The sequence below is a fragment of the Telopea speciosissima genome, chromosome 7 (assembly GCF_018873765.1).
Source record: "Telopea speciosissima isolate NSW1024214 ecotype Mountain lineage chromosome 7, Tspe_v1, whole genome shotgun sequence".
Taxonomy (NCBI): Eukaryota; Viridiplantae; Streptophyta; class Magnoliopsida; order Proteales; family Proteaceae; genus Telopea; species Telopea speciosissima.
Window position 1 is genome coordinate 52,957,366 of NC_057922.1, and position 11,579 is coordinate 52,968,944.

Below are 11,579 nucleotides of genomic sequence, written 5' to 3' on the forward strand. Positions count from 1 at the left end.
TCGGGAATTGGATTGGCAAATTGGGTGATTCAGATCAGAATTGGACGTAACTGATCATGGTTTTCAGCGATTTGATATAGCCAATTCACACCGAAAAACCTTAGAAATGGATTTGATGATAAATTCTAGGGTTCTTGAGGATCAATTTTGGCCGATTCCGATCCAATCGGGATTGGGATCGGAATGGAATTGTCATTGATCGATTCCATGTTTTAAAGCTTTGGTCTGGGAAGAGTGTTTTACATTTTTTCATCTATTGCCCCAGATCATGATGTTTCATCTATTTTCCGTCCAAAGTAAACTTTTCTCTAGCAAAAATTCATAAATCAATCATTGCATCATCATGATTTTTGTTTCCAATCATGTGGCAGGTAAGGTAGCCGTGAAATTTGTGTACCTAGGGTCCTTAAAATTCAGCCAATCTAATGCATGCCTTGACTTTGGATTAGGTCTCACTCAGGGTTTTAAAAATTGGAATGAATCGGGAATCCAATCGGTCAATGCGGATTCTGATCCAAATCAATTGAAACAGGTCAGACTCAGCAGAGCAAGTAGCAGATCTGGATCTGGACGTTCATATAAAATTCGCGTTTAACATGTTGACTGACAATAGTGGGAATTTTTTTGTTTGGTAACAGACAATAGTGGGAATTGAGTTTTATTTGTTTCAGGACAGAAACCTATAGTATTGCTTATTAAAATGTGCCAAGTGTGGCCACCTGTATGTGCCGTTCATCCTCTTCTAGTTGAGTAGAACTTACCCAGTTTTGGATGCACAAGCCGGAGATTAGGGCAGCTTTTAGTTTTTAGTTTTTAATTTTTTAAATTGTGTTATTGAGACCAAAATGTTAGGCCATGAGATCAGGGACTAGAATTTGGCCGGAATCGGTTTAAAAAACTCTAGGATTTGTCCTTCAAACCTGAAACCCAGTGATCCGTTCCTAAAAACCTTAGAAAACGTCTACAAATGGAATGCCAATTTCAATCCAAATCAGGGACCATCTGATTTTTAAACCATGGATGAGATTCATCTGGGCAGGGATTTAGTAATTGGTAGCAAGACTCGTATCGGTATCAACAAGTATAATATATTTATATGAATCGATCGTATTAGGCTTCTTACCAAAAAAGATCGTATCAGGCTGATTTAAGATAATAAAAAAAAGCAAATTACATGCACCCCATGTGTTTGAAACAATAACAGAACACCCCTTGTAATTTCAACATTTACATGGACCTCTCTTGGACGATTGTGGGGCTTACATAAGTCCTTTCCGTTAAGTTCAAACTGTTAGTTGTAGTTAAACATTCTCGAAATTTTGTATTCAAGTACTTAGGTGACGATTTTAGTTTGAAACTTTTTGTATAGCATATTTTTCATGATATTAATGCATGTCCTAAGATTTATTGCAAAACTAAAAAAAATTTTGCCCTCATTCTCAAGCCCATGTTTTATGGGTCCTGCTAACTTCAGTCAAAGATTTAACTATGTTGTCGTAAATTATTGCGGTGGTCTTTGCATCCTTGGACAGTAAATCTAAAAATCTTTTCTGACAGTTTGTGTATTGTCCAAATCTGATGGTTGGATCTCTGAAATTGACTTTGTAAATTTTTTGAAAAAAGACGATCACACAAGTGACTATTTTTCCTTTGGATTATGGCTTTTCTATGAAGTGCCATTATCTCTTATGAAACGTGTGCATAAGATGTTGAGGTCGAGACCTTCAAATCGATACATATTTTGACATGTGTTCAGTTCTGATCCAAAATCAGACTGGGTGAGTCGTTTGGGCTTATTGGGGGGCATTTCTGTACTTTTTTGGGTTAGGGATTTTCTATAAAGTGTCATTATCTCTTTTGATAGTGTTGAAGAGAAGTTGAAGGTTGAGACCTTCGAATCGATACATATTTCGATATATGTTCAGTTCTAACCCCAGCTGATGCAGCATTTGTGACGGGCTACGTCCATTACTGTGGAACTAGTTTACCACTCCGCTCGCATGTCACTCACTGACCCTAAGGAAGGGCTCCCAGACCGATTGCATATTTGGATTGTATAGGAAAATGAAAATGAATTTAGATGTAAAAACTTCTGTAGGTCATAACTTTGCGCTCGGATGTTGGATTTCAAAGGAGTTTTTTATTTTGGGGTAGTTCATCGCGAGGAAGACACTTGTGTAATCGCAAAGTAGCACATGATTTATATCATGAATATATGCTATCTAAAAATTTTCATCCCATTCTGACAGTGTTTGGGCCTTAAACTAGGTACAAAGAAAAAATAGTCACTTGTGTGACCGCCTTTTTTCAATAATTTTCCAGAGTCGATTTAAGAGATCCAACCATTAGATTTTGACGTTCCACAAACTATAAGAAAAGAGTTTAAGATTTACTGTCCAAGGATGTAAATACCACCGCAATAGTTTCCGACAACATAGTTAAATCTTCTTTCGAAACCCTGCAAGGGACCATTTTACAATTATGGATTTGACTCACTACGTCGCAATGCACATGTATCAGCTACCTGTTAAACAATTTAACAAGCTTCTCCATTTTACCTTCTGAAGTACGTATATCCTTGACTGAGTCCAATACTGATTTTTCAATAATCCTAAGATGTAGAGTGATGCTTTGGAATCCCTCATAAGGAAATCCTACATTATCTCGTGCCTCAAAATCATCATGATAGGGTTCAAGAGGAATTTGTTCATCAAGAATCGTGAAAAGACATTCTGTAGTTAGGAGCAAATTAATGCTCCAGTACGAATCAACATAATTCGTTCTATTTAATTTGTAATCGTTAATGAGTGCTAACAGGTTGGAATTAACGACAACCATTGATTAAGAATCTACACATGTACAGGTAAACCACACGCGTATTAATAACCATCGATAAAAATTCGAGCACATATATCAATGGTCTCTCATAATTGCAATGGGTCTTGCATCCTTGGGCATTGAATCCAAAAATTTTTCCAACAATTTGTGGAATGTAAAATCTGATGGTCGGATCTCCCGAAATCGTCTCTAGAGTATTATTGAGAAAAGGCGATCACATACGTGACTATAAACACAGTCAAAATGGGATGAAACTCTTTAGATAGCGTATTTCCATGATATTAAAGCATGTGTTACCTTGCAATCACACAAGTGCCTTCATCGCGACAAAGTATCAGAAAACAAAAAAAAAAAATATCGAAATCCGAATCAGACCGGGTGGGTCGTTTGGTCTTATTGAGGGCATTTTTATACTTTTTTGGGTTAGTGCTTTTCTATAAAGTGTTCTTATCCCTCATGAGACATATGGATGAGATGTTAAGGGTCGAGACCTTCGAATCGATACATATTTTGACATATGTCTAGTTTTTATCCGAATCAAACCAGGTGGGTCGTTTGGGCTTATTGTGAGGCATTTTTGTACTTTTTTGGGTTAGGACTTTTCTGTAAAGTGTCTTTATCTCTTATGAGACGTGTGAATGAGATGTTGAGGGTCGAAACCTTCAAATCGACACGTATTTTGACATATGTTTAGTTCCGATCCGAACCAGACCCACCCCGTTTGGTGCATGTAACATTACTTGTTCACCCTTGGGATAAAAACGATGATGCTCACTTACCTTTCTTCTTCTTCCTCCAAACCCCAATCGCCGGCAATGAAACCAACTCCGACGACCTGAACATCACTGTGCCGAGAATAAGGAGCTTGGACCCTCATTTGAAGACCTACCTGGACTCTACAGCTGTCAACTTCATCTTCTCCCACTGATTTGAGTTGAAGAAACCAAACCACTCTCGAAGATAACCCTAAATCACATATTTAATTGAGAAAATTGAACTGCCAAATTGACTCCTATATGTTCGACTGTATTTCAACAACAACAATGTAATTAACCCTAAATCACATATCCACAGAGCTTGCCAGAACATGGTTGTGATGGAATGCAATGTAATTAACCCTAAGTCATATTTCCAGACACTAAAAGATTGGAGTGTGCCCTAATTTTTTGAACAGCCTTAGTTTTTCACATACACATTGGGATTGTGTCATAATTTTACTTTGCAAATGATAGGGCGAGCATATGAAGTAGATGAGAGGGCGAGCCACATAACACTGTAAAACTTACCTTCACCAAAGATCTAAACCTTCGTTTTCACTAGAGTTTGCAAGAGATTCCTTGGAGCTCGTCAGGTTTGCACAACAATTTCTCAAAACACAACAATACAATTTGGGATGTTATAGGTTGAAGATGAAGAAAAAGGACAGAATAGTCATTCTAATTGGGATGTTTTAGTGTAAGGGTAAAATGGTCTTTTTGGAACTATAACAAACATTATGCTAACACCATCAGCTAAAGGGGGTTTGAGTGTAATTTTTGAAAACACAGGGGAGGGGATGTAATTTTCCAAAGAAAAAAAAATTTTTACCTCAAGTTTTCATATTTTAGCCGTTTTGTTGACACCATCTCAATAGCATCGATACTGGTCACGCCGAATATCAATTTGCATAAATTGATATCTAATCCCAGCATCTAGGTGTTGCTAATTCAAATCAATACATGGGTATTTGATATTGAAGGGGAAGAGATAGTTGTCTGATCATGTAGCGCCAACACCGATAAGGGGGTGAGAACACACGCAAGAGCATCAATATAAATGTGAGTTTTTGTTTTTATACGAGAGAAGCCGGGAAGGTAGTACTTTTTGTATGCTCCTATATCTATGTGCAAGAGCCACGCAATCACGTAACGTTCAAGAGTTATTTTTCCCTTGATTGAATTGAAAAACTAATTTAACACATGATGATCATGGTTTTAGTACTTGGTATTGAAACAGGTATCGATCAACCCAGATTCTGATACGGTATTGGATCAGTATTGGCATGAGTCGACTGTATAAGACAAATTTGCCCTTGATTCTCCTCTTTTTTTTTTGTTAAATCTTGATTCTCCTATTAAAATGAGTTTTTTTTTTACCATTTTCCCCCCTTGTTTGTACCATGTCAGTATCACTGATACGGTATTGACACAATATCGAGATCGATGACTTGCAAAATCGACACATATCGATACAGGCGATACGATACCAATACGGCAATACCTCAAACCACCATGATGATTCATAAAACAAGTCAATAATATTTTGAAATACATATTAAAATTTTCTTTCAAGACCAATCTTTAGAATAATTATATTGCCTTAAAAGGGGAGAGGTTTCAGGTGTGTATGATGCATAGTCGTGTTTTTAACTGTTGGATGGACATGATCATGTACAATACATAATCCTTTACTTCATCCAATGGTTGCAGATACGATCGTGCACCATGCAGCGCTATACACGATACCTTTTGCCAATTTTTATTAAAAAAAAAAAAGGCCAGCATGGGAAAGGAACAACGGATCTTAGCATCTGCTGTATCATCTTCACGTTCCCCAACAGGAAGAGGAAAGAAAAGGTCACGTTGCTAATCTCCTCCTCTCCCGCTCTCCCCTCTCCACCACTAAATAAAAAGAAGTTAAACTTCATCAACCGTTTAACCCTAAAAGCCTAAGCTCTCTTTCTCTCTCTCTCCGTCTCTCGTCCCCAGTTTGGGCTCTCGCTGCCTCGGTCGTCCTTGGATCGTCGGTGGTGATGGGAGATTTCCGGTCGTCTTTCCGAACCTACGGTGGTGACCGGAAGCTGGAGATAGTGAACGGTAAAGTTTTCAGCGCCAACCAAATCTATGTGTCTCGGCCGAGTTCGCCAGATCCGCCACCGCTTCCGCCGCGCATAAACAGAGGAAGTAAGAGCTCGTCGTCTTCGTCAAAGAAGTCGTGGAGTTTCAACGATCCCGATATGAAGAGGAGAAAACGAATAGCTAAATACAAACTCTACACCGTCGAAGGGAAGGTCAAATCTTCTTTCAGAAGAGGCTTTCGTTGGCTCAAGAACAAATGCTCCGAGATCGTTCACGGTATCTAATGAGACAGAGAGAGAAAGAGAAAGAATGTGACAGCGCAGGAGGGAAGTAGAAAAGGGTCAACTTTTATTTTTTGATTTTCTTTCATTTCCGAAAACCTGATTTTTTTATTATTACCCTTCTCTAGTCCAATCATATGATTACTTCTTTTTTTTACTGTAAATATAAACCTTAAATGAAATGAGCTTTTCTCGTAGCTTCTCTCCGGGAAATGTAAATTGATTAAGCATGGCCCGTGCATTAACATGAAACCAGAAGCAAGGATTTAGGAATTTAGCTCACGGCCGACACCGATGTGATAACCAGACATATCGATCCAAATTGGACGACTATTCCCAAAAAAGAAAAAACCATTTTTTATCATATGGGAAGCATAGTTGGAAAATCGGGTTTTGACTAGGGCAATCGCCTGAGTCTAGTCAAAATTCTGAAAGCCTAGTCAAGAATCATGTAGATTAAGCCAGGGTAAAAAATGATGAGATTGGTCATAAATGGTCCTAGTCAAATAAGACTCGGTATTTTTTACTCGAGTCATGACAAAATCGGCATGTTTAGTCTTTTTAAAAAATTATAAAATTAATTCACTTAAAAACGGAGTTAAGTAAATAATAAATCCATGATCTAAAACAATAAGAAAGCCTCAACTCCTCGACTCCCTTCTCTTATTCAATGGTATAAACTCAAAATGCATTGATAAGTGATTACTTGATTTTTTTCCCCATATTTTTCTGTAGTTTTATGATTTTTTACTCATTTATATATATTTATTATATTATAAAATTAAAAAACGTGACTCGTCTTGACTGGGTTTGACAAGACCGAGTCACCAGATTTTTCTAAAAGAGGAGTAGAGTCAAAAAATCTGGCTTTTCCAGCAATGATGGAAAGGAGTTTACATATCGATCCAAATTGGCCAAAAATTCAAAAAATACTACATTTTAAATTGTATGATTTGGTTTAGTTCATGGTGTCATAAGTAGAACGTAGAAATCACACAAAAAAACTTAAGGCCTTTATGGTTTTTTTTTTTTTTTTTTTTTTCATTTTTAAACAATTTTGGAGAAGAACTTGTACACCCCATTCACTTTGCCTAAAACATTAACTAACCTGAGGTTTTCAATAACCACCTTGTACACCCTGTCGATTTAGAAAACAAACGCAAAATATTCAGGTGATGTTAGACATAGACTTTACATCATATAGAATAACAGGCTAGCCACCTTTGGTTCCAAAGGCTTCCAAGATTTAATTACGAGCCCTGTTTCTTTATGAATTGATTCTAAGATTTGCCACATGTCATCCATCCGTGGAATAAACTTCTAGTGATACGTCACCTCAATTTGGCTCTAGTGGTTTCAATTGAAGCAATAATGGAGTTGGAACTTACACATTGTCTGTGGTAGATGATTTTTGCAAATTAGCGTTGGAACTATAAAGATTTGTCTCTGGCTGTTGGTAACTAAAATCATGTAGTTGGAATGGAACTACCATGATTTGGCTGTGGTTGTTGATTTCCTGCAGTTCAATTTGTCTATGGTAGTTGATTTTTGTGAATATGGAGATGAAACTCCTCTATTGATATGCATTTCACGATAATGATAACAAAATTGTTATCCCTTGTAATAATGGAGTTCAAACTCCGTTGATTGAGCTTTATTTCTGCAAATGGTAACAAAATTGATTATTCTCCTATGTGATAATGGAGTTGACCTCTTTTGCTTTATGTTAATAAATGCAAATGGTTTTTTTTTTTTTAATGAAAGAAAGAAAATACATTAGAGAAGACTAATTAGAAAGTTCATTACATTCTCAAAAACAAAACCTCGAATTCTGTCAGATTGAGCTTTCCGAGCAAGGTCAAATACCAAAGAAGTTCATCACAAAGGTTCTTCATTTGGGTATAGTAGGTTGATATGGAGTCGATACCTGGTTCAATGTTGAAATGGATCTGTGAATTTCGAAGATTTGAGGAGCATTCTTCTGAGAGAATCGATCTTGCGAATCGCGCCATGCATCTGGGGCAGAATCAATCCATAGTATGCTATGAGCAATAGTGGGAACAATGGAATGAACGATCCATGATCTCACCATATTGTTGCAACGAATCTAATGTGGGAGTTTGGCAGAAGTAGGAGTGGGCTTGGGCAAAGAACCATCAAGAAAGTGAAGCTTATTTTTAGCTTCAAGTCCCATGATCATGGCTTGATGCCATGTGGGGAAGTTATCCCCATCAAGGACGGGAGTGACAAGTGCAGTTCCTGGTGGATCAGAGGAATGTAGAAAGTATGGTGAATGGGGTGGGATGATCGATGGGGTTGAAGATGGAGTAGCAAGAGGAGATGAATCTCCAGTAGACATCGTTGAAATTTAGGAAAACCCAGAATCGACTTAGACTTGTACCATATTAAGTGTATAACCCAAAGAAGATGAGATTTAAATTCGTGCATTTTCATTTGATGTAAGTGTGCCAATTTATACAAGATTACAAGGGTCAATCACCTAAAATTAGTCTATAATTAACTCCTATGATTGTGTAGTGAAATCAATTATCTTAGTTAGAAGATAAGTATGAAAACTCATGTGGTAAGATAAATCTACTGAAAAAAAATCCTCTGCGGTGCCCTAATTTGGAGGTGCACAGTAGTGCGGGCCTGAGAACTCGACACGTGGAAGATGCAACATCCAATGATGCCAAGCTCGAGAAGAAAGAAAAGAAAAAAAAAAAACCCTGCCTTGCATTGAGCTCGCACCATTGGATGAAGCTTCTTCCACATGTCGAGCTCTAAGGACCACACTGCAGTGCACCCCCAGATGCCCGAACTGTAGAGGATTTTAATCCGCCTCCCATAAATCTACGGCCATCGATTACACTCAAAAGTTGACAAAAGCTGGATCACTTGATCTGAGTCAGCCCTTACTCGTTACCTCTAGAGTTGTGATCCCTAAAGCCATTGCCCCTTGAAGACCCTGGAAAAGTCCCTTTACAATGGCTTCCACCCTGTCGCATACACCACCAAAATTCATTCCCACAAAAACAGCCTGATTATGCCTAAATATGACCAGACTGATGAAAAACACCAGTCACAAATAAAAACTGCCCATTCCCTGTCTGGGATCTTGGAAAGTAAATTCTTGACATGGAAACAATTTAGAACAGACTAAAGCAAGAGATTAGAGCAAAAATCTGGAGAATGAGAGGATATAAGACCAAACATATGTAAGTCATTAATCTAAGTGAGCCCATTATTAAGAATTTTTTTTAAATGAGTTAGGAGTAATGTCTTGAAACACAACTTGATTTTGATGATCTCAGATGAAATATAGCGTAATCAAAGCAACACTAACAAAACAATTTGCATTCCAAAAGGAAAATGAAATTAGCCTAATACGAGTTAAAAAGAGGCTGAAACAGAGCTTATAGAAAGTCATTTGACCAATATTCAGTACAGATACCTAGCACTTCTTTAGCCCAAATGCCTTTTACTAAAGGGCCAAGATAGAAACAAATACCAATCAGACTCAACCTTATGCTTATAAAAACATGCAATAAATCAGAAGACCATTTAGACATCCTACCCTTGGTAGATAACCTTGTTGAAACAATCTCCAACCAAAGGTTTTAAACTTCGTATGAATTCCCAACTTCCAAAAGAAGACCTGATACTTTTTAGTATCACAAGAGAGTGTTTCTTAACCCATTCCTAGATTTGTGAGCAATTAATTTTGTAGTTAAATTTCCAGATTTTGAAAAAGGGCAAAAAAGGGAATCATCACTATCAATAATCTTCAGAGGGAGTCTAAGAATAGCAGAAGTTACATAATTAGGAAATAAACTACACAAGATTAACATTCCATTGCAATCCACAAATCAAATCAGAAACAATTGTATAATCAATATGCTGGGCAGAAGAATGGGAATGAAGGACTCTAAACTAGGAACCATGGGATCAACCCAAATGTTAGTATTCTTCCCATTACCCATACGAATACATACCAATTTTTTCAAAAGGACAAGAATTCTAACAATACTATTCCAGACCCAAGACCCCGCTTTTGCATCACACTATTATCAAAAAATATTACCAGAAGGAAAGTAACTAGATTTTAGAACAATCACCCAAATGCTATTGGGATGCAGTAACATACGCCAAGCAGATCGTGTCAATAAAGCCACATTATGACAAACAATTGATCTAATCATCCCTAAACCTCCTAATTTCCTAGTCTCACACACTCTTTTCCCAAGAAAAAGGGAAATAGAACTGTTACCATAGAGATTCTTTCTCTCCTAGAAAAAGGTATAAACAATTATTTAATGGAAGATGGGTAGCTACACCGCCCACATGTGACAAACTATAGTGGGTGACACCAACGGGGGTGTAGGATGGGACATCATACATTAAGGGCAAGGGCTCATTTCAAAAGGGAAAAGAGATTGACACTGTGAACAGTAAGTAGCTTGCGGCACGTTGGTGGTTTGCCCAAATATAATTATGAGACAATTTTTTTAAGAGCAAGAAATCACTACTTGGTCGTGTAGGCCCTCTGCACTGGCGTAGGGGCCAATGAGAGCACGTAAGGGCATCAACACAAATATAATTTTTTATTTCAAAAAGGCTGGGCGATAATTTTGCGTGCTCGTCTATCTGAGCACAGGAGTCATGCGACCAAACATCGTTCTTTTTCCCAATTTTTTATTACCAAAAATACCTCAACCCTCCAGTACAAATCGATAACCACTTGTTTGTACATATGGGCAACATCATCAACGTTAATAGACTTGTTATAACCAACCATGATTAAATCAAGTAAAACGAAAAAACAAAGGCTAATAATAGCCTAGTATATACAGGAGAAATGTAAAGGATGTCTTTATTCAGATATTTATTCGGATATGGCTGGCCCAATCCGGCCCATTCCTAGATATTTGATAGAGCATTGGGGATATCAGTTGGATCGAAGCCCAATCCCACAATTTAAAACCTTCGAATAATAAAAGGAAAACTTTCTATCACCCCTAAACTTTCATTCTATTTACTCAAACTCCCTTGTCAGAAATTCCACGCCACTCTTCTAAAAAGTAAACTTTTACCTCCTTTTCTCTCTTCCTATTTCTTTGAAATAGCCAAATTATCCCTCTTATTAACTTATTAACCGGTTCTCATTGATTCAACCACATTAGTAGATTAAGGTATTAGTCAGTTAGTATCAGATTGACTGTGTCGGTATTGAGCTTGATTGATACCGTTATAAAAAGAAAAAGAACTCTATCCAATAGTGTGGCCTATGATAACACTCTCATGAATCAAAACCACATGTCTACTGTCTTAGCACTTGACATCCATTGATGATGGATCACTGCCTCTTTGCAGGGTTCAGGTCAGCTCCTCATATGAGTACGAGTGGGGGCAGATCTGCACCCTCCATGGAATATGGGTTCCACACCCATGGAAGGTGGAGATCTGTCCCCACCCGTCCCTATGTGCGGAGTTAACCTGGACACGCTCTCTTGCGTGTCCCACCCAACATATAAGGATTATTTTAGTCATTCTACTTTACAAACGCAAAATATAAATCAAAATTTTGGGGATGTGGGTTTCGCGCTTTCTGCTCATTGACACA

General features: G+C 37.6%; 1 protein-coding gene across 1 annotated transcript; it reads left to right on the forward strand.

Annotated features, from left to right (window-relative positions):
- The first annotated feature begins 5,629 nt into the window (after window positions 1–5,629).
- On the forward strand, window positions 5,630–5,959 carry LOC122668679. Its single transcript, XM_043865215.1, has one exon. The coding sequence runs from the start codon at window positions 5,630–5,632 to the stop codon at window positions 5,957–5,959; it is 330 nt and encodes a 109-aa protein (XP_043721150.1).
- Window positions 5,960–11,579: the final 5,620 nt, after the last annotated feature.

Bases quoted from the DNA above. Each gene is read 5' to 3' on its own strand.
- LOC122668679 (XM_043865215.1), top strand. From the start codon at position 5,630: ATGGGAGATTTCCGGTCGTCTTTCCGAACCTACGGTGGTGACCGGAAG.